Genomic DNA, 22357 nt, shown 5'->3' with positions numbered 1-22357 from the left:
TCATAATTCACTAAGATACAGAAAACTAATGTAAAAAAACAACAATCCACGAACAGTAGTAAAAATAGACGATGGAGTCCTCTCTTAAAGGTAGTTCTTAACCCTTACCACCCACAGCTCTCACCTGGGATCTAGGAAAAAAAATCTAACTTCTATTCAATGTCACAGCTGATATTAAGCATGGCAAGTCCATTCCAATGTTCTTAACTCATAGTCAACTAGACTTAAAACAAAAAGACACAAAAAATGTAACAATTCTCTACCTTTCAACACCTACTTGAACCAGGCTCAGCTATCAGTACCGTAGTGGTTTCTTTGTATAATCAGCTGATAGCCATATTCACTATACACTCTCCAGCCAAGGTGGTCTGCTATTCTTTTGGCCATGCAAAAACCACTTGTCTTGGAGCTAGAAAATCCAGTTCTCAATCTGGATGTGTGTCAATTTATTCAATATTTCCAATGCAGCTAGGCTTTAATGAAAGGCCCAATATGTTTTCACACATAATTGTGTTGCCTGCAGTCACTCTAGCTTGCGGTTTTTAAGGCTGCTTCGAAGAATTATTCACACATGTGTGTGTTTGGCTCAGTTCTCCATTGTATCAAGGTTTAATATATCGTAAGAATGACAGTTTGGTGCACACAGATTAAAATATCACAAGAATAAATATATAGCAAAAATGCATAACCTTTGCAGATATGCACGACTTGCAAGATTCGTTGAAAGCACGGTGGATTTTGGAATGGCTGCCAGGATTCATAGTTCAGGATCCAGAAGTGGCAAGGATTGAAATATAGAACCCCAATTTTTAGGGAGTGGGGAGGACAGATTGCAAAGAGCAGCAGGAATTCTACCACAATTCCCCATTAAATTATATCTATACAGAGTATAAAGGCAGAAGTAAGATTTTTAGAGCTGTGCAACTAAATTGATTCTAGCCTTTCAGTAGTACACCCATTTCCTAATTTTTCATTGTCACTTGTTTCATGTACTAAGTTCTAGTCTTAGTTCAGACATAACGCTAAACCAGGGTTGTGAGAACAAGCCAAAGTGAGCCTCAGGCTTGCACAGTGCCAATGCTCTCCTCCACATGCAATGTCAGGAAAGTGCATACTTCCATCCAGGGCCGGATTTAGGTTTGATGAGGCCCTAAGCTACTGAAGGTAATGGGGCCCTTTATATGTCCAACTGTCCTTTGTCAACAGCAAGTTGTCGCTGTTTTTTGTGTTGAATATATGCTATATGGTAGTTTATGGACCTAATAGGTAACAAAGTATGTATTTTATCAAAGTAATTGTTGAACTGAAATACAATCAAGAAGTATATTAATAGTGAAATACAATTAAGAAGAAGTATATGGGGGGGCAAGAGAGTGGGGCCCTAAACTATAGCTTGTTTAGCTTATACGTAAATCCGGCACTGCTTCCATTAGCAGTTTTAAATCATCTGCAGCTTTCTGTTATGGCAAAACATGGTGATTTATGTTCCCTGTGCTTAGTTCAAACAAGCCAGGACTAGAATAAGAAAATCACAGAATAGTTGGAAAGGACCACAAGTATCATCTAGTTCAACTTGCTGCAATGCAGGAATGTTTTGCACCACGTGGGGCTCAAACCCATGACCCTGAGATTAAGAGTCTCGTGCTGTGTTGACTGAGCTATCCCTCGGGGCTAAACCATGGAGAGCAGGGGTGGGGTGCACAAGCCAGAGGCTTATCACAGCTTGTTCTTTGGGCCCAAACCATGGCTTAGTGTTATGTCTGAACCAGGCCAAGTATTGACTTAATTTATGAAAGCAGAGTTTGGTCAAAGACAATTGTGTGTGTGTGTGTGTGTGTGTGTGTGAAGGAGTGATGAAGAACCCGTGGTTCTCATCAACATCAGTCAGGATGACTAACAGTAATTGATGGTGGCAGTTTTACTCCAGAAATGTCTGTAGGGCCACAGGTTCCCCATCTGTGCTCCACAGGATACAGATACAGCATCTACAAAGGGAACTAGAAAAATATCTTCTTAGGAATGTTTCTGTTTAAAAGCATACACATGCACTTTAGAATCGTCAGTCGGCTGAATATGGAGAACTCAACTGGAAGAGAAGAAGAAGAAGAATCTATCAGTTCGTGGAAATTTGTTGCTGTTTGTTTTTCTGAAATGCAAGTTGAGCTACAGCTTGCTGGAAATGAAAATGCCAAAACTGAAAGTCGAAGCAAGCAAAAGATCTATTAGTTCCCCTCTTGTGAAAGATCAACCTCATTTTCTACTGTGGTGTGAAATCCAGATGTTAAGTTATGAGGAAGGCACAATGGTACTGTTGACCCAATTAATTCAGTACGGGGGGAGGGAGAAGAATATCGCTGAGGATTAGAGGCCCAATTTGATCTTTAAAATCATTTTTTAAAGACCCAGCTTCTTTTTGGAAGCTTGTGCCAGATCAGTCCTGTGGAGGAAGCAGTACTAAATACTGGTAAGCAAAGTGTTGTCTTTCCCTTAGTTGGTGGAGGAATGCGCAAACTTGTGAATTATACAAAACTATTCATCATAGCGAAAGAAACTGCAGCCTATTGAGGGCTACAGATACAGTAGTTTGGTTATGAATGTAGAAATTTTCTCCTATAAGCATAAATGTATCAGTGTGCTGTGTGCAGTGTTAGCATAATTCCTTAAAATGTAAGCAGTTTCTGGAGCTGCAAGGTAGCAAACACGCATGCATGTATAGGGAGTCTTTTAAGAGTGGCTGCGAGGATTTTATTTGGAAACAGTTTATTGCTTCCTAACCATTTGAAGACCTAAATGTTTTAGAGTACTATTCTCTCCTCCTCCTGACAAACTACTCAAGCTGTGCTTTTAGCATGGGCTGGCTTAGTGTGCTGTCTGAACCCAGAATCACTGTTAAGCTGTCTCCCTCTCAACCTGAGTGGGAGCCAAGAACAGGTGCAAAGCGGCTGCAATCTGCTCAGAGAGAGACCACCCATTTGCATTAAGCCATTGTTTCATTTCACATTATGTGAGAACACAGTTGCTAGCTACTTAGTGCAGTTGCTTAGCTACTTAGTTCTCACTTATGTGAGAACACAGTTGCTACTTAGTACCGTTTTATCAACAGCGGGGGGAAAGTTGGTGACAATAAAGCTTTGTGCAGTCCGGTACAGTGGTACCTCAGAAGTTGAACGGAATCTGTTCCAGAAATCTGTTCGACTTCCAAAACGTTCAGAAACCAAGGCGCGGCTTCTGATTGGCTGCAGGAAGCTCCTGCAGCCAATCAGAAGCCGTGGAAGTCACATCGGACATTCGGGTTCCAAAGAATGTTTGCAAACCGGAACACTCACTTCCTAGTTTGTGGCATTCGGGAGCCAAAAGGTTCAACTCGCAAGGTGCTCGGGATCCAAGGTATGACTGTATTCTAAAAGATACCCAGCCATTCCTTAACAGCAACTCTTCATTTGTTAACCACAAGTTTAGAAGAAATTAAGCTTGGGACGTACAGCAGTTTCCATTACGGTAGGGCTCAGGTGTTCTCTCAAAACAGCATAGACACTTGGAGACATGGGGAGAAGGTCTGATGGAGAAGGTGGGTCTGTGGAATCACTCAGGCTTTAAAGAGAGAGAGAGAGAGAGAGAGAGAGAGAGAGAGAGAGAGAGAGAGAGACAAAAATGACATCTTGAATGAGTAATACGCGAGAAGCAGATACTGTTGTAAGGGACTGGGCTTAATTGAAGCCTCCGGCATATACTTTATTTTCACTTCCCATCAATCCTGGACGGTTCACCCACTTATTAGGAGAGGGTTTCCAAGGCAAAGCAGCAAAAGAAATGTCACTTCCTCTGCTGAAGAGTAACATACCAATCGGATTGGTATGCCAGACTTTCCACACTAAGAAGTTTGGGAAACGCGACTTAATCAGCATGACTCACATTTTGGAGACTGGGATAAATACAGAGGGGACGTAACCTTTGGTTCCTCCTTCCATAGGCCTTGGCGCTAAATTAAAAGCAACAACAACAACATTATGGACATTAAATCTCCCATCTATGAAACCAGAAGTGCATATTCAGCAGTGCAGTCAGGCGAATTTGTTCTTCACTGAAGACAGTTGGTGGGGGAGGACACATAGCTCAGTGGCAGAGCACACATTCTTCACATGCACAAGGTTCCAGGTTCAAGTCCTGGCCAAAAGTACTGGTGATAGGAGAAGCTTCTGCTTGAAACCTTGGAGAACCACTGCCAGCCACAGTTGACAATATTGAGCTAGGTGGACCAATGCTTTGACTTGGTATATGGCCGCTTCCTGTGTTAAAGGCTGCTCCAGAAGTTCTTACGATAGGGCTTAACCACATTTGACTTTCTGATCTGTGCTTGTGATGGGGCATGCAGTTTTTGTATGTATGGTTGAGTAATTAACCTTGCAGAGAACGTTCCATTCAATATTGTATTTGTGAGGGAGAAGGGGAGTGACTGTTTTTGCCAAGCCAGCTTGCTTTTTCCTCTTTGCTAGTTTCGGTTTGTATTTTTGTTACTGCTTTGGTTATAAGATGTCTTGGGCACCACAAGAAGTAATTAAAAATGGACAAGTCTAATCTGTTTTTAAAGAACAAATATGGCAACCACAAGCATTGGGAGTTTGCATGCTCAGAAGTTTTAATGTAAAATGGTGGGGGAAGATTTGTTGTTGTTTTTTAAAGCAATATCCTACCTTCATTTGGCTGAGAGCTATAGTGCTTTCCAAAGGCTTTGTCTTTGGGAATATCTGGATAGAGATATTTCAGTGGGTTTTCAGGAACGTTGTCTGCCATAATAACTTTGTAATCTCGTAAAATATCAGCAAACGGCAGCGCAGTTAAACGACCCTTATTATATGGTTCAACAGAATGGAAATTCACTTCTCCTGCGAAGGACAAGATAGTTATGAATAAGCAGACAGATAGTTGATTGTAGGTTGTTTTTTGTCAAATGGAGAGAACCACAAACTCACTTAAAATAATAAAAATCCCAAGTACACAAATGCTGGCCAGCTGAGAGCTGAGACAAGTAACAGATCCATTTCATCCTAACCTGTTAAGGTACCAACTGAATACACTTTATAGGGGACTACAGCAACCCAGAGAAGGAGGTCCAAAGAAGCTACAGCAGTCTTTATTTAATCTTACATATGTAGTTAAGGTAGCACTGTAAAAGCAACATTCGAATGATCTAAAAGGGACCTAAAAAGTTTGGTACTGGCAATTTGGCATGTGAGATGAAAAGGGCCAGGCCACTAACACGCAATTCCCAAATTGCTTTTTGAACTCATGGATAAGGGCGATAGGGGTCTGGAGTGCAGCGTTCAGCATGTTAAAAAATAGCACGTACCATTTTCTGACCGCGATACCCAGGTAAAAGTAATCCCTCCTAAGTTGCTTTCACTAAACCTCAATAAAAATGTTCCGGGCATCTTGTCCTTGAGCAAATTTCTCTCCTTTTCTTTGCTTACAAACCCCATAATACATCTGCAAAAAGAAAAAGAGGAAAAGAAATAGGTTTATATGTACACAATGCTTGTCAGAAAATTCTGTGGAATTTGCTCAGCTGAATAAAGAGTATTGTGGCATGCTAAAGACGAACAGCTTTTGTGGACTAAAGAATTTTTCTAAGGTGCCACAAATGCCTAGTTGTTGCTGCAATAGACTAAGGGCTTGACTACACCAGAGCAAAATGTGTACCCCATCCCAGTGTCGTCCTGGACCTTTCTCCCCTTAAATGCACAGGTTTACAATCCTGGACATTTTGGAATTTCCAAGGATTGAAAACCCCTGCATTTCAAGGGGGGGGGATCTGAGTCTACTCTGGAATGGAGAATGTCTTATGGATGTCCTTACATTAAAGGAGCAACAGACCAGTGCGAATGCACAGTTTGCTCTGGTGTGGACCAGTTCTAACTTGCCTACTCCTTGCAAAATGTTATGCAGCAAGCACATGTAATTGCTGGTCACCTGCAACTTTTTACAAACTGCAGCACGGAGCACCAAACTTTATTAGGGAAGTGGTGCTGAAGGGAATGTTTACGTCTTTTCTGCTATTCTGTTTCGTATTCTATATTGCTCTCCTGAAGTACTTTTTGGCAGATCAGTGGTTCCTCATCATGCTTGTCTCTAGAAGGATCTGCAAAGGCCCTATGATCAGTATTCAGGTGCCAATGACCCTGTGATAAACTTCCATACAAAACAAAAATGCAACCCATTGCAGTAAATATTTCTGCACTTTCAATACATAGTCTCTTAAATAGGTTTTTGGTCAGGTGATGAGGATTATAAAAGAAATTATTGGTAGCATTCTTGCTAGATTGGTAGATTCTTGGTATAGGGAAGGACATGCACCAAACAAAATTAATTACATGCAAGGCAATGTTTAACCTTATATATTATTTTCACTCACATTTTCTGACAATATGCTTAAAATATAATAGTAACCAATGACACCTAAACAGTGCATACAATTCTCTTTAAACAATAATAATCTTTTTAAAAATCTGGATACATGATATTATGAAATTATATTTCATATTTACATATATAAATGAAATGTTTTATTTCTTTTGTAATGATTTTATTTTTCTGGATTTTTTTTAAAAAGGCTTTTTGTTAATTATGTAATTTTTGCTGACTCAGTCCAATGATGCTTTTTGTGCACCTAAAATTTGTCAAGAGTTAGGTATTGTTAATTTTATAATTTGAGTGTATATTGGCTTTTTTTAAGGACTGTGTTTGTTTTACTCTGCTTTTGTTAACCACCTTGAGTCTTTGTGGAAACATAAGCAGGATGATGATGATGATGATGATTATAAAAAAAACTATTAATCCTGAAGGATGGGGAGTGGGAAATGGGTCCAGTACTTTTCCTTTCCCTCCAGCAGGGTCAGTAGGAGTTTCCAGGAGGCAAGTTAAACCACATATATATGAGGGAGTAAAAATTCAGAAGACTGGCTCATGGATACTTTTTTTTTTTTTAAGGTCATATGTGGTTTGGCTTGAATTCTCAACCAGCTGGATAAGCAAAATGCTTAAACTGGCTAACAAAACTGCAAATACATCTGAAATAAATGGTGGCTGTGTGCACACATATTCCTGGCAGAAATTCCTGTGGTTAATCTTTGTCCTCTAGCAGAACTGCAAGGTTCCACTGGAAGCTGCCTGGAACTGAGTGGAAATGACATTTTCATCTGTGCACTTGGGTGAATTGTGGTGTTGCTCTGGTGCAGCAAAATAGCCAGGTATTACAATTGGGGCTTGTGCACGCCAGAGTTTACTATGTGTTTGCAGCTGTTTGCATTCCCATTCGATTTGCATAGCTCACATTGCCTTACCCCTTCCCACAGCACCAGTCTCAATGCTTTCCCCAAGTGCATTGGGGTTTATGCAATACCGCCAGGGCTTTTCCTCAGCCTGAACTCATTTCCAGCACCTCTCAGGTGGGCGCCATTGTCATTCTAAGAGAATGAGGGAGGGGTTCATGGTGAGACCTCTTTTTTCTAGAAAAATAGCACTGGATATGGGGATAATCAGATACACTGGAGGAAATTGGGGGCACAGAATATTTGTTTTGGTGTTTTGGGGTGAGTGGATCAATATCCATTTCTGCTTCTCTCTTTTCCATGCCCACTACTTCTTTAATGCTTTTCATTTCTTTTCCGGCTGTGCTCCAAACTATTTCCGGTGTACCCCTGAATGGAGACATGTTGTTTTTCCCCCCCTTTTGATCCCACAAATATACACAAAATGAGAACCCTGTTGGTGCTTAATCGGCATAAGAAATTAGAAGACAGGGACAAACACAAAAAGGATCACATACTGTCCTGATTTTTAGAGCATATCTGAAGGCAGCCCTGTTTAGGGGAGTTTTTAATGTTTGATGTTTTAATTATCGTATTTTTAATTTCTGTTGGGAGCGGCCCAGAGTGGCTGGGGAGATCCAGCCAGGTGGGTGGGGTATAAATAAATAAATTATTATTTATTATTTATTATTATTATTATTATTATTATTATTATTATTATTATTATTATTATTATTATTATTAATATTATTAACAGGAAACACCAGTGTTGCTCCTTATATACAAATTCAAATACATGTGAGTGTGGACTGTCAGTTTGCATTTCTTAGTACAGAAAGTATTGATCTGATGTGTAGTGATCTCTCCTATTCTAATTGATTCAAGAGTGTTCTGTAAGCTTCTCTGTGTGCAGAGCCGTCTCATCCATAGAAGCCGGTGGCGCGGCGCGCCAGGGCGCGGGGCGCCCCAGGGGCGCCCCCGCGAGCCCGCCGGCATACCGGGCTCCCCCTCCCCAACCCGCCCCCGCCCCCACGGGCAGGCGGGCACTCGCGCGCCGGCGGGCGGGCTGTAAGCCGCCCGCCCTCGCCTCCCAGAGCCCCAGCTGGAGCGCTGGAGCGGCGCGGGGCTTTGCGCGACCTTCCAGCACTCCAGCTGGGGCTCTGGGAGGCGAGGGCGCCCGGCTTGCAGCCCGCCCGCCCGCCCGCCGGTGCGCAAGCGCCCGTCCGCCCGCCCCTCATCATCTGCCCGCCGGCGCGCGAGCGCCTGCTCCAACGCCACGCCCCTCATCCCCCGCTCGCCCACCCCCCCTCCCGAGGGGCGGCCAGTGCGGGAGGGAGGCGGGCGGAGAGGCGGCAGGCTGGGGGCGCCGAGGGATCGCTGCGCCAGGGCGGCTGATCCCTCTAAGACGGGCCTGTCTGTGTGAAATAAAGAAGCAGAAGGTTCATGAAAGCAGAAGGTTCATGATGTTTGAGTTATTCCTTCAGAAAGGCTGAGTACAGCTGGCTTAAACTGGTTCTGTTATCTCTTTCTGTCAAGGTCATGCTGACTATAATAGTAAGGCCAGAAGGAGCCTGGGTTTCCCTCTCTTTCTATCTCTTCTGGTGCGGTGTTCTGTATATAGTGTTAAGGTTTAGACTTATTATAAGAAGAAGAAGAAGAAGAAGAAGAAGAAGAAGAAGAAGAAGAAGAAGAAGAAGAAGAAGAAGAGGAGTTTGGATTTGATATCCCGCTTTTCACTACCCGAAGGAGTCTCAAAGCGGCTAACATTCTCCTTTCCCTTCCTCCCCCACAACAAACACTCTGTGAGGTGAGTGGGGCTGAGAGACTTCAGAGAAGTGTGACTAGCCCAAGGTCACCCAGCAGCTGCATGTGGAGGAGTGCAGACACGATAAGTTATTGTAAGTTTAAGTTAAGTCTGCTGCAACTGGATTTCTTATGCACAGTGCCAATCCTGAATGTATTGGATTTGTGACCATTATGCTCATTTGCCTTCAGTAGCAGTAAAGCTCTGCTGGATGAAATACAATTGCCTCTGGTCTATTTTGGGGGGAATCCGGCAACGTGATGGCAGGACTACTAAGTTGAATGGAGGGGGTGGGAAGTGGATTAACAGCAAAATAATGTTCAAATGTGGACAAGCTCTCAGTATGGCACAAATGCACTAGTGCAACTCTTATTGTCATTATTAAATTTTAAAAATTCAATAGAAAATTTTCACAAGAAACTCCTCTTGCAATTCAAATGTAGACAGAAGTGGGGTAACAGAGGCGGGTTTTTTTTTTCTTAACTAACTACAATCTTAGCCATATTCTCCCATTGCTTCTGCTTTGGCTGAAATTCTTCTGTTGAAATAGACAGGATTTAAAAGTGCTCAAGTCTGCTTGAGGCTGCCTTCAGAGTCTGTACCTGCTTACTTACAGGAAGGACAAACATAATTTCCTATTGCCAGTTTATTTACAATCACCAAGATGCTGCTCACCCATCAATCCAAAGGGGAAGAATATGCTTTTTAATTAGCTCCAAGATTGCTTCTAGCCATGCCCAAAACGTAAATGATTTACCAGGTAAGTGTTCCTGTTTATAAAACAAATCAGATACACAGAAAGATTTATTAAGCTTTCAATATAGTACCAGTAATCTTTATCTTTACACTTATTCTCCAACAAAAAGAACCACTTGGTATTGCAGACTACTGGAGGTTACCTATGATACTATTTCTGAACAGTATTTAGCTCTCTACGTCAGCATATGAGACTACAGAGCGTTCCAAAGCTGGTCTATAAGTAGTTATTTCCCCTATTTTTCCTTTTTAAAAATGTTTGCATTACAAAGAGCCACACACTCATTATTCCACCCACTTTTGCTTGTGAAACTACCCACCACATGTGACACACATACCCCGCCACCAAAGAAGTTTATCTGTGAAGGAATGTGGTTCCCCGAATAGAAAAGGTTCCCCACTCCTAGGCTGATCTACAATGATCTGTAAAAACGCTATTAAAAGCTATTTAAAAACCCTGTTATATAGCTCTCAATGCATTTTCCCATTCCCATCGTGGCTCTGCAATGCCCTCTGGTGTCACACTTTTATAACACATTTTAAATGTTCTAACTGACCACTATAGATTCACCCCTAGTCTATAGTCTTTTAACACTGTGCCAAATAAAGCACTTTTATTTCATATTTGTTATAATCATAATGCCATATTTCCTCTCCTATCCCATCCCTCTCAAAAGAAGAAAAATCAAAAGCAAGTGAGAACAAAACAATGAAACTCTATATGCCAGTCTTTCTCAACTTTGGTCCCCAGATGTTGTTGAACTACAACTCCCATCATCCCTGACCACTGGCCCTGCTAGCAAGGAATGATGGGAGTTGTAGTCCAACAACATCTGGGAATCCAAGCTTGAGAAAGGCTATTATATACCATATAGGTAACCAAACATGAAGTACCCACCCACCTTCCAATCTCATCAAGAACTTTATTAGTCACCATTAATGCTGACAGGCTGCCAAACATGCATCAGATGAGGCCAAAATGGCTTCAGTTATTAACCATTTCTATCGAGACACCTGCACAGGATGTAGTTACACAAGAATCATTAAGTGTTGAGTCAGTGTTTGTTGTAATGTAATTTGTGATGACCAACACACCATCTTCACCACACCATCTCTAATGAACAATGGAAAATATTAGTACTCTGCACCCCTGAAATGTTGTGGAGCTCTTTGCTAGAATTAAAAGCTCCCTTTCATCAACTACTGAGTTTTTTAAAAACAACAAAACCTCATAATATGGCTATCCACCAGGGATGGGTGAATATGTCAATTTCAGTTTCACTTAGCCACTTGGTTTTTTCCAGTCTTCAGTTCATTTCTCTGCATTTCTGCAAGTTTGCGATTCCATTTTAAAATAAGTGTTCATGAAAATTCATCAGCATCAGTGCAAATCTCTCCTAATATACACACTTTTTCATTTCATAAAATGTATATACAGCTTGTTTGTAGAAAACCTCAAAGTGGTTTTTGCAAAGCAATTTCTTAAAATATAATAAATGCATTTATATGATATTTTCACTAATCTATGGATTTATTTGTGCACTTTACCATCATATATGCATTTTTGTACATATTATCTGACTAGCAAAATTCATAAGAAGTGTGACTTTTAGAGAATGGCTGTGCTTAAGTTTGGGTATTGAGTTTCAGGAAGTGTGAGTTATGTAAGTTCACATTTAAATGCAAAATCAATTGAATTTCTCCCCAAATCCCTATTAATAACCCACCAGTGAAGCAAGGCTGCACCACTACCCTTTTTACTTGCAGATGGAGTGTTGCACTTTTGCTACTCAAAAGCTATACAGCAGGGGTCCCCAAACTAAGGCCTGGACGGTCGGGAATCAGTGTGTTTTTACAAGAGTAGAATGTGTGCTTTTTATTTAAAATGCATCTCTGGGTTATTTGTGGGGCATAGGAATTTGTTCATATTTTTTTTCAAAATACAGTCCAGCCCCCTGCTGAAAAAGTTTGCTGACCCCTGCTATACAGCAAACAGGGTTGGCCCAAGACATTTAGGCATCTGAGGCGAACCACAAAATGGCATGCCCACTGCCCACCAGGGAAGAAGGGGTGAATGAAGACCTACATCAGGAACAATGTTGGAGTGAAGATCTATTTTGGGGACAAGAGAGGGTGCAGTAGCAGCAACAGCAAGTGATACATTCCTTGAAGGCTGGATCTGGTCCCCTGTGGATCCTGCCACCTGAGCCAGTTTCCACACACTGCCTCATGGGTGGGCCGGCCCCACATGCAAGCATTATGAAAAGACTAAAATAGTTGCTTGGGGTGTTTGGAAAGACCTATGGTGCATCAGTATCTGATCTGTATGCAAACATAACCAAGAATGCATGCAACATTTTGAAACATCTTAACAATGACATACCTTACAGAACTTTGACCAGGAAAGTTGATGGTCCCCATAACTACCTTGCAGTCCTAAAATTTAATGGGGGGAAATGTGAGGCCAACATCTTTCCAAAATGTTTGTTTTAAATATCACAGTTTGAAATAATTTAAAAAGACAAGGACAATTTCCCAGTTGGACTAAAGATTGAAGTACTATGAAGCAATCTGGGATTTTCAAAATCCTGCCAAACAGCAAAGAAGAAGCTAATAACAACAACAATAATTTTATTATGTATACCCTGCCCATCAGGCTGGGTTTCCCCAGCCACTCTGAGTGGATTGCAGCCCATGTAGATGACTAATATTTTACATATACCTGTACAGTCGTACCTCAGCTCCCGAATGCCTTGGGAGTCAAACGTTCTGGCTCCCGAGCGATAAAAAAGCGGAAGTGTGTTCCGGTTTTTTAATGTTCTTTTGAAAGCTGAACGTTCGACGGGGCTTCCGCAACTTCCGATTTGCTGCAGGATTTTCCTGCAGCCAATCAGAAGCCACGCTTGGGTTTTCAAATGTTTTGGAAGTCGAACGGACTTCCAGAATGGATTCTGTTCGACCTCCGAGGTACGACTGTACAATTCATTAGTAGTGTGACAGGAATAATTAGGAGCAAAGCATTTCTGGCTTCAAGGTCAGCCCAAAACATTCTGCTGCCCGAGAAAAAGGGTAAAACGATGACTCATTCCTCATATAGAAGCTGACTGGAATGGCTGGTGAATTTTACTTCAGCAGCAGCAACAGAACATCATCCTCCACCCCACCCCCCTGAGGGTAGCAAGCTAATTTAGGAAATGCAGGATACACCATGGGTTATGCACAGTCCTGTCCTCCAATATCTCACCACCATTTCCCCACAGCGTCTGCCACATGAGGCAGCTGCCTCAATCCACCTAATGTTAGGGCTGGCCTGATTTACAACAGGACAATTTGGCTCAGAGAATTTAATGTTGAAAAATTGCTTTATAGTTTCACCTGTAAGTTTGTCTGCCAGCATACTAAGTTGATCAGAGTTGAGTCCACGGCCAACATATGATGAAAACTGCCAGCTCAGTACTTCTAAGACTTGATTCAAAGTGCCGGGTGGTGGATTATTAAAGAAAGCCAAGTTCTGCAGCCAAATTAAAGTTAACACAGAGTTCTGTTAGCTACTCATTGTTTCCATGTGAGCTGTCTTGGGAACTTGGGAAGTGTCAAAGTGTAGAAGTAGAAATGTACCATGTTTTCCATGCATAAGACGACCCCTATTTTTTGAACCCCAAATTAAGGATATTGGGTTCAAATCCAGAACTAGAACCTGAACCCAGGCCACCCACGCCAGAACCTGAATCTGAGCCCATGCCTGAGCCGCCCACGCCAGAATCAGAACCTGGGCTGCCTGCACCAGACAGAGCCCAAACCCCTATGCATTCACCACCCGTGAATAAGACCCCAATTTTTGACTATTTTTTTTAAAGCAAAAAACATCGTCTTATACACAGAAAAATATAGTAATACATAATATATATATTTTAATGTATGTGGCAGGTCTAAGATTATGAAGTCAGGTTGCTTATATGATACATTTGGGGTGTAACATAAGCAGTCAAGTACAACACTTCCTGTTTGCCCAGAGTGGACATGCAGGGGGGTGTTACTCCAGCCAGTAGGACTTCCTGTCACACCTGGTCTGGAGCACCCTGCGTGTGATCAGGTAGGTGGGCGTGACCCTGGGTGACCTTGTAAAAGGGCCAGTTACGCAACCATCTTCCCTTACTCTTTTGCAGCTTTCTTCTGATACTGATGTATTTTGCTGTCTGCTGGCTCTCAGCCAGCAGGACATGGACTCAAATCCCTATGTGGTATGGACCCACTCTCTTTTCTGTAACTCTAAGCTAAAGCCTGCCTTCAGGGATTCAACTGTGAACTGAATGTGAGTAAACTTCTAATTACAGTGGTACCTCGGGTTGCAGACGCTTCAGGTTAGACACTTCAGGTTACAGACTCTGCTAACCCAGAAATAGTACCTCGGGTTAAGAACTTTGCTTCAGGATGAAAACAGAAATCAGGCGGCGGTGGGAGGCCCCATTAGCTAAAGTGGTACCTCAGGTTAAGAACAATTTCAGGTTAAGAACGGACCTCTAGAACAAATAAAGTTCTTAACCAGAGGTACCACTGTACTTTTAAAAGAAGACTGCTGTGTCTTTATTCTTTTTAAGAGGGATAAAAGGGGACTTGTCAGGAACAGAACCCAATCTGGACAAAGCCAGATTAGATTGCTTAAGTAAACAGATTCAAACAAATCTACCAACTACGGTAGCTTCCTGCTATATACTGGGGAATGTACTCTGCTGCCGACTCACAAGCTTGAGTTAGGGAGCATACTATTAAATCAATATATCCTCTCCTAGTATCTACAGCATTCCCCCAATACTTTATTTGGAGATCTTAAGAAAGAGTAAATATAGACTGTAAATAGAATTCAGAACATATGCACATCCTCTTTCAAGTGCCAATAAGGATACACAAGTGTCATGAGTATTTCTTAGAGAATTGTGGGAAAGATGCATCATGGGAAAGAAGCCCTATGTGCTTCTACACCCAATTCATGAAAAACAGGAATTTTGCTATATAAAACCTACCTGTGGTTCACTTGTGGGCAAGTTGTACCAGATAATAGAAGCCCAAGCACTGGGCAATTGGCTGACATTGGAAATCATCACTACTGGCAAGGAACTCGTCTGATGAAAAAGATGCACAGATTTCATTGTTTATATTGAACAGACTGTAGTTTTGAACTGAATGCATTAGAAGTTACTGATGCAATGTCATAAAATGCTGCAATCAAAATGCTGTATGGTAGGTGTACTCTTGCTGATTTTTGCAGGTAATCAATATTATTGGAGTTCAGCTTTCAAGCTACAAATGCAGGATACAAGAGGAGCTTGAAAACAAATGGAACTTTGGAGAAACAAGTCATCGCTTGTTTGACCATGTGTGGGTCAACTTGTTTAACTTGTTATTTGTTAAACAAACAAGGGCTTAGCATTTTGTAAAACAGGCCACTGTTTCTAGATGCAGTGGTATGTTGGTTTTCGAACAGAATGCGTTCCAAGAGACTGTTCAACTCCCGCAACCATTCAAAAACCAAAGCGCGTCCTGCGGCCAATCAGAAGCCGTGCCGGACGTTTGGCTTCTGAAAATCGGAACACTCACTTCTGGGTTTCGATCGTTCAGGAGCTGATTTGTTTGGGAGCCAAGGCATGACTGTACAGTTTTCCTTTGTAGGCCACTTTATATATTTTCCTTTATATATATACTGAGAGCACTTACTTCCAGGTCTATTGTCAGACCATATAAGCAGACCTGTGTTTCAAAGGTTATAGAGTGTAGTTCTTCAGTTACCATTTGAGGGCCCTGAAGAGACAGAAAAGGTTTTTATTAAAAAATATCTAAAACACATATGACACTAAACATGAGCAAGTTGGAATGCAACTCTAACAACCAAGATACTATATTTTGAAATTTTGTTAAACAGGATTCTAACTCCACTATGCTTCCTTCCGAAGTTTCCTGCGTTTCCAAATTTAATTTAAACAAGAAAAAACAAACTTGTTGAGTGATGCATCTTACTTCTTAAAACGTTAAAAAAACCTAACTGCTGCTTTCAGTAATGGCAGAAATATCATCTTCAGGTTGTAAATTCCAGTGGAAATGGTTAATTTCAAAACCAGGGGTGCATTTTACAGATTTTTATTTTGTAGGAAAGTGAAATGAATCAATTTATCCAGAAGAGGGAGCCCCAAAGCTACTTTTCTTGAATCTAAGTTTGGCCTCATTGAGGGGCAGTATTTCAATTTGAGTAGGAAAATGAGAGTACCCCTAAACATTTTTTAAAGCACTGAGAAAGTCTATCGATAGAAATATTTCTGCCACATGTTGCAATTTTTTAAAGAAAATAAATAACAGAGCATGATAGCATTTCAGCTGCAATTGCTTATCTCCCCTCTCTCTCAAAATCAAAACTTTGACTCAATTTAGGTATTCATATTTAAAAAGGGATGGGGGAGAAAGACTTTTATCTTTTATTCATTCATTTTAATCAGTAAACTATTGGTGTACCATGTGTTATATGGCCATTATAAATTTATACTTAACTTACATGGATAAATATGGACAATGACATTTTCTTCAACTCAGTAGGGCAGCTATGCCACACTACAAATACATTCCACATGATTAAATCTTCCTACCTCACTGCCCTTGTTTCCAGTACATGATTTCATTTCTTTTGGTTGCTAAAAGAAGGTTAAAAATCAAGATTGAGATTAATATACAATAGTGTTTATTCACAGAAACTGTTAGTGATGGGTACTTTTGTGTTCATTTGATGACAATCAAAGTAGGCCCTCTGATGGAGACCAAAAAAAAAAAAAAAAAAAAAAAAAACCTTCCAAAAGAATAATTATAATACAGTGGAAACTCAATTTTTGAATGTAATCCGTTCCGGAAGACTGTTCAACTTCTGAAACATTCGAAAACCGAGGAGCAATGGGCAGTTGTCAAAATCCACTGAGAAAAAAAATAAAAACATACAGCGGAAGCCGTTCGACTTCCGAGGCGCGTTTGAAAATAGAAGCAATTACTTCCGAGTTTTCGGCATTTGGCTTCTGAAATGTTCGGCTTCCAATACACTCGAAAACCGAGATTCCACTGTACTGGTATTTTCTTATGCCATCAGATCAGCCATTTAGTGGTCTAACTTGGGGACACAGAACAGATTTCACAATTTCCATGCATTTTGCCATGTCTGCTTTTTGTTGTTGTTAAATTTTAAAAATCAGCATCGGAAGGGGGGGGGGAATGCAAATTGCATCAGTGAATGGGATCAGAGCAAGAATCGGAGGGGAAATTTAACTCTTTTCTCCACAGCTTCATTCTGGAGGGAAAACCCTTTTCCTCACCTGCACTGGACGAAACTAGGAAATTACCTCCAAAGCAAACACCAGGTTCAGAATAGGCAACAGCAGTGCTCCCCCTCGAGGATACTCAAGGGTACGCAGTACCGGCACCGTTGTTGTTATTAAAAAGTGTGGCTCTTACTGTAACAACTTCATGGTGATTACCTTCACCTACTTTTCTATTTTAAAAAAGCAATGGGCAGCAGGGAACGGGTTAGATTCTCCACATACCTGCATCCATTTCTCCATTTTTGGGACATAATTAATGAAGTATTGCCTTACCAAATGTCGAAATTCTACAGAAAGGCTCCCATTTGCAGATTCATCCATGTTCATTGCTTTTACATGAGTGCCGCAAAGAATAAATCTGCGGTTGCTAGAAGACACATCCCAGTAAGGTACACAGCAGCAGAGAAATAATAAGAGAGCAACACATGTTTGTTGTAGAAGTTCCATCATTTATATTGTCTTACCTTATAGTAGAAGCATTCCTGAATTAAAAAGACAAGAAAACCCAAGGTAATTTTACTGCACTGAACTAAAACAATGTGTTTTAAAGCACAAAGGTTGACTCATGTTTCTGATATTTCAGAGCGTGTTCAGAGCTTATTCAAAGTATACCTGGAAATTGAGAACTAAAAGAAAACCAATAGCAGTGGCGGAGTTGCAATTCATAGTGAGATACAGTAATTTTATTGTCATGGTTCTCTATTTTGTTTTGTTTGGTACAGTCGATTTCCAAAATGTTCAGAAACCAAAGCACGGCTTCTGATTGCCTGCAGGAAATTCCTGCTGCCAATGGGAAGCCGCAGAAGCCCCTTCGGACATTCGGCTTCCCAAAATAGTTCGCAAACCGGAACAGTCACTTCCAGGTTTGCGGCGTTTGGGAGCCAAAATGTTTGAGAATGAAGCTGTTCGAAAACCAAGGTACGACTGTATACAGTTATGCAAAGTTTCTGGTCAAAGAGCATAATAAAGAGATTGATTGTTTGCAATCTTTATTTCACTGATACAACAGAATTAATTTGCATGGATTCCATCCTGCCATAGATAACTGCAACTGCTGTTAATTTTACCAAGTGGGGGCATTTGTAGGATTTCTTCCGAAGTTGCATTTTTGGCTGAAACCATGTAACAGTGATTGGTACTTTGAAAGTTGTGGTTGTAGAAACACACTTGCTAAGGAGGCCTAAGCAATCCTGACACCAGTCTCTATGAAATCACAGCAACTTGTTTTCTCGTGTGAATTGCACTTAGTTGCATATCACCCAAAATGTTTTTAACAGTCTGAAGAAATTATGAGATCCCCCCCAACACCCTGCAAGTTACCTACCTGTCAATAGCAGCTTTCACTTTGATCTGGTAGTTCAGCTCTGGCAATCTAATAAGCAGTCTATGGGAGAAAAAGAGAAAAAAAAGCTTCATACATTTAATAGCAAACAATGATAATTGCCTAGGGAAATTAGCTGTCGTAACAGTTTTTATGATAATCATGAACAGCCAAATCAGGCAATCCATGCATACTTTGCAAATTGCATCCACGATGTTAGTGTGGAACCTGCCACCAAATGCATGAGACTCACAGATGCAGTCCAATAGTAACTAAAAGTAATATGAATTAGTCAAAGTGAAGAGAAGCTGTTGTTCTCACATCTGAAAGATGCTATGTTAGATGCTGGCCTGAGTCATAATCTTTTCCATTTAGCAGCTCCATTTAACAAACTGCTTTCTTCAAGAACAAAAGTCAATGGAAGTTTTAATGTTTAAAATATTTGGCCCAGTGTACATGAGAAGTTTTGAAGAGATACTCCAGGACACTAAGCAAATCAAGTAAATGCTTAAGCTTACTCACCTAAGTTTAACAGTGAACTGTATTAAAGTTTTAAGAACCAAAGGCCTCTGAGGATGGGTTGGCATGCAGGGCTGTCTCTCAACTACAAATGAACTAATACAAAAGGAAGTAAATATCTTTGTTGTTTTGCATGAACATGTCTAGAGAAATACTGAAGCATAAGCAATATTATTTCATCTCATGAAGGCAAATTCTTCAACATGGCAGGGTCACTTTTTCAGACAAATATTGCACACATGAAGCATTTTCATGACGGAAGCTATATAATGTTGACATGCCTTTCAGTCACAAACTACACTAAACACATAACATAGCTTACGCACCTTTGGAAGAGGCTGTAGAGCAAAAAGTTCACTCTTTCCAGCAAGTGAGGTCTTTGCAGGGGAATGGGGTCTCCCTCATATGTGAGCTTGACTAAAAGCTCATCCAGTTTCTCCAGCTGCCTTCTTATTTGAAAAAGACTCTCTGCCATCAGAGTGAAACTGAATAAATGCAAAGAAAAGATCAACTCTCTCTCTCTCTCCTCTTCACACACATGCAGTGAAATGGACCCCTGGTGGAATCTAAATGTCTTATTTTTATATTTTGTCTTTGGGAAGTTCTATAGGTAATTGCATACAGTGAGCTGTGTTCTTATCTCTCTGTATTCCTTTGTGATGTGTCCCATCGGTGAGAGCACAGGTATAGAAGATGGGGGAAAGGCATAGAAAACAAAAGGATTGACAATTCAACTAGGGTGTGATGAGACAAGAGAGAGGAGAAAATATATGTTGTTGTCTCCCGTTTCCAGAACCAGCAATAGAAATCCAAAAGCAGTTATCTTTCTCAGGATAAAGTGCACAGTGCTAATGGTTGGGGCTGGGATATACTCTCTATCAGGTAACTTTCAATGGAGGTTTCGCAACTGGCTACAACCCTAACAGTGATTCCCCAGATATGAAAGTGTTTGCTTCGGGTGACCGTGACACAATCTGTGTGGTTCAGCCACAGCCCCTCATTTCTTCCATTGCAGCAACCTAGTTTCAAAGAGCCCTTTTCAGAGCAGGTTATGCCTGCTAGAGTTATTTTCACTTCAGATGCATACATTCTTAGAAGCTGCATAAACTCTGGTAACCTCTAAGATTAAACTTGTATTGGGTATTCTGGGCTGGGGAGAAGCAGCAGCAGCAACACCACTTCCTGTCGCACTTCGCTCAGAAAATAGGAGTTAAATGCTTACCAGTTTTGCAGCTGATCAAGTCCATTGTGCAGAGGCCCTCCGATGCAAGCAATCTGTTGCCTCCTCTTCCAGTCCACCAATTCTTCTGTTAGCAAGTTATTCACCAAGGCTTCAGCTTCTTTGATTATTTGTGCCATTTTGCTAAGAACTTCCTAAAAGACACAGGATATGTATCTCTTGTACAAGCAAGGACCAAGAATGTTTTATAAATGCAACTGTCCTTTATTGCTCTTCACCAACTGGGGGGCCTCTAGATGTTTTGGGCTACAATTCCCACCAGCCACAGCCATTATGGCTGCTCTGGAGCTCACCATCCATACAACCAGTGCTTTTTTCTGGGGGTACGCATACCCCTAAACATTTTGTGGATGTTTTTATTTTTGTCCATTTTCTGTGTTTATTTTTCCAGGTTTGAACTATAAAATGGTGATTTTCTTGAGTCAAAATCAGAGTACCCCTAAACTTTTTTTTTATTTTGGAAAAAAGCACTGCATACAACAATGCCTACAACAATAACACTATGCAAAGAGGCAACCTATTTTTCAACTCGCAGCTCTGAGGCTCTCATCTTTCTAAGGCTAATCAAATCTGAACATCTTCCAGGACGTATACCAGACTTTTCTGTTTAGGAAAGCATTTAGTGTCTGGAGGTGGTTGGAGGGTGGATGGAGGCTAACAAATTGAGGTTGAATCCTGACAAGACAGAAGTACTGTTTTGGGGGGAGGGGAAAGGAGGACTCCCTGGTCCTGAATGGGTAACTGTGCCCCTGAAGGACCAGGTGCGCAGCCTGGGAGTCATTTTGGACTCACAGCTGTCCATGGAGGTGCAGGTTAATTCTGTATCCAGGGCAGCTGTCTACCAGCTCCATCTGGTACACAAGCTGAGACCCTACCTGCCAGCGGACTGTCTCGCCAGAGTGGTGCATGCTCTAGTTATCTCTCACTTAGATTACTGCAATGAGCTTTATGTGGGGCTACCTTTGAAGGTGACCCGGAAACTACAACTTATCCAGAATGTGGCAGCTAGACTGGTGACTGGGAGCGACCGCTGAGACCACATAACACAGGTCTTGAAAGACCTACCGGTACATTGGCTCCCAGTACGTTTCCGAGCACAATTCAAAGTGTTGGTGCTGACCTTTAAAGCCTTGGCCCATTATACCTGAAGGAGCGTCTCCACCCCCATCGCTCTGCCCGGACACTGTGGTCCAGTGCCGAGGGCCTTCTGGTGGTTCCTTCACTGCGAGAAGCAAAGCTACAGGGAACCAGGCAGAGGGCCTTCTCGGTAGTGGCACCCGCTCTGTGGAACGCCCTCCCACCAGATGTCAAAGAGAAAAACAACTACCAGTCTTTTAGAAGACACCTGAAGGCAGCCCTGTTTAGGGAGGCTTTTAATGTTTAATAGATTATTGCATTTTGATGTTGTGTTGGAAGCCGCCCAGAGTGGCTGGGGAAACCCAGCCAGATGGGCGGGGTATAAATAAATTATTATTATTATTATTATTATTATTATTATTATTATTATTATTATTATTATGGACAACCTTCATCGAATAATTTCTTTCCAGCAATTTTGGAGTAGAATTCCCTTCAGCCCCAGGCAACATACCTGATGGGAATTTAGACCAAAACAACTGAAGGGCACCAGGTTGGCAAAGGGTGCTATATAATATGTCTGGACTAAACTCCACCTATGAACCACTTCGGCATACGAAACTCAGAAGCTCAAAAGGTCCACAAAGTACTAACACTGGACCACAATTCCCCATGGAATACATACCAGTATTAATATCTACTTAGGAGAGGTAAGACATTTTGAAAGTGGGAGCTTCAGACCTTATTTTTCTAATTTTATCTTACAAAGTTAATTCTAGGAAAGTTTAAACAATCAGTGTTGTGTGTTGTTGTTGTTTTTAATCCTCCTCCACCAACAATACTGATATTTAACATGTAGATTCTTCAGGAGTTCCACTATCCACTGGCTTAGAATTTCAAGAGATACAAGTGAATGTAAAGTACACTTCTTCGTTGAAAGGGGACCTCCCAGAGGTGAGCAACTTTAGCACTTAATAAAGCATGGTT

General features: G+C 41.3%; 1 protein-coding gene across 3 annotated transcripts in view; it reads right to left on the bottom strand.

Moving 5' to 3' along the window:
- Positions 1-1839: 1839 nt before the first annotated feature.
- Positions 1840-22357, bottom strand: part of STAT4 (signal transducer and activator of transcription 4) — a 32826-nt gene continuing 12308 nt past the window's right edge. Inside the window, exons 8-24 of one of the 3 annotated variants that reach the window (XM_033169022.1) lie at positions 20276-20427; positions 19380-19538; positions 19057-19149; positions 18538-18597; positions 17678-17695; positions 17487-17580; positions 16497-16541; positions 15577-15660; positions 14886-14984; positions 13240-13375; positions 12248-12300; positions 9784-9878; positions 5348-5484; positions 4692-4883; positions 3913-3979; positions 3483-3591; positions 1840-2086 (exon numbers count right to left, since the gene is read on the bottom strand). In XM_033169022.1, coding sequence (XP_033024913.1) covers positions 2060-2086; positions 3483-3591; positions 3913-3979; positions 4692-4883; positions 5348-5484; positions 9784-9878; positions 12248-12300; positions 13240-13375; positions 14886-14984; positions 15577-15660; positions 16497-16541; positions 17487-17580; positions 17678-17695; positions 18538-18597; positions 19057-19149; positions 19380-19538; positions 20276-20427 — 1620 coding nt within the window. In that variant the 3' untranslated portion in view covers positions 1840-2059. The remainder of the gene's footprint in view (positions 2087-3482; positions 3592-3912; positions 3980-4691; positions 4884-5347; positions 5485-9783; positions 9879-12247; positions 12301-13239; positions 13376-14885; positions 14985-15576; positions 15661-16496; positions 16542-17486; positions 17581-17677; positions 17696-18537; positions 18598-19056; positions 19150-19379; positions 19539-20275; positions 20428-22357) is intronic. The other 2 variants (XM_033169029.1, XM_033169038.1) reach the window with 2 other exon arrangements.

The sequence above is a fragment of the Lacerta agilis genome, chromosome 1, assembly GCF_009819535.1.
Source record: "Lacerta agilis isolate rLacAgi1 chromosome 1, rLacAgi1.pri, whole genome shotgun sequence".
In the NCBI taxonomy this organism is placed as follows: Eukaryota; Metazoa; Chordata; class Lepidosauria; order Squamata; family Lacertidae; genus Lacerta; species Lacerta agilis.
The sequence above is the reverse complement of the archived record's forward strand: the minus strand, read 5'-3'. Positions and strand labels throughout refer to the sequence as shown.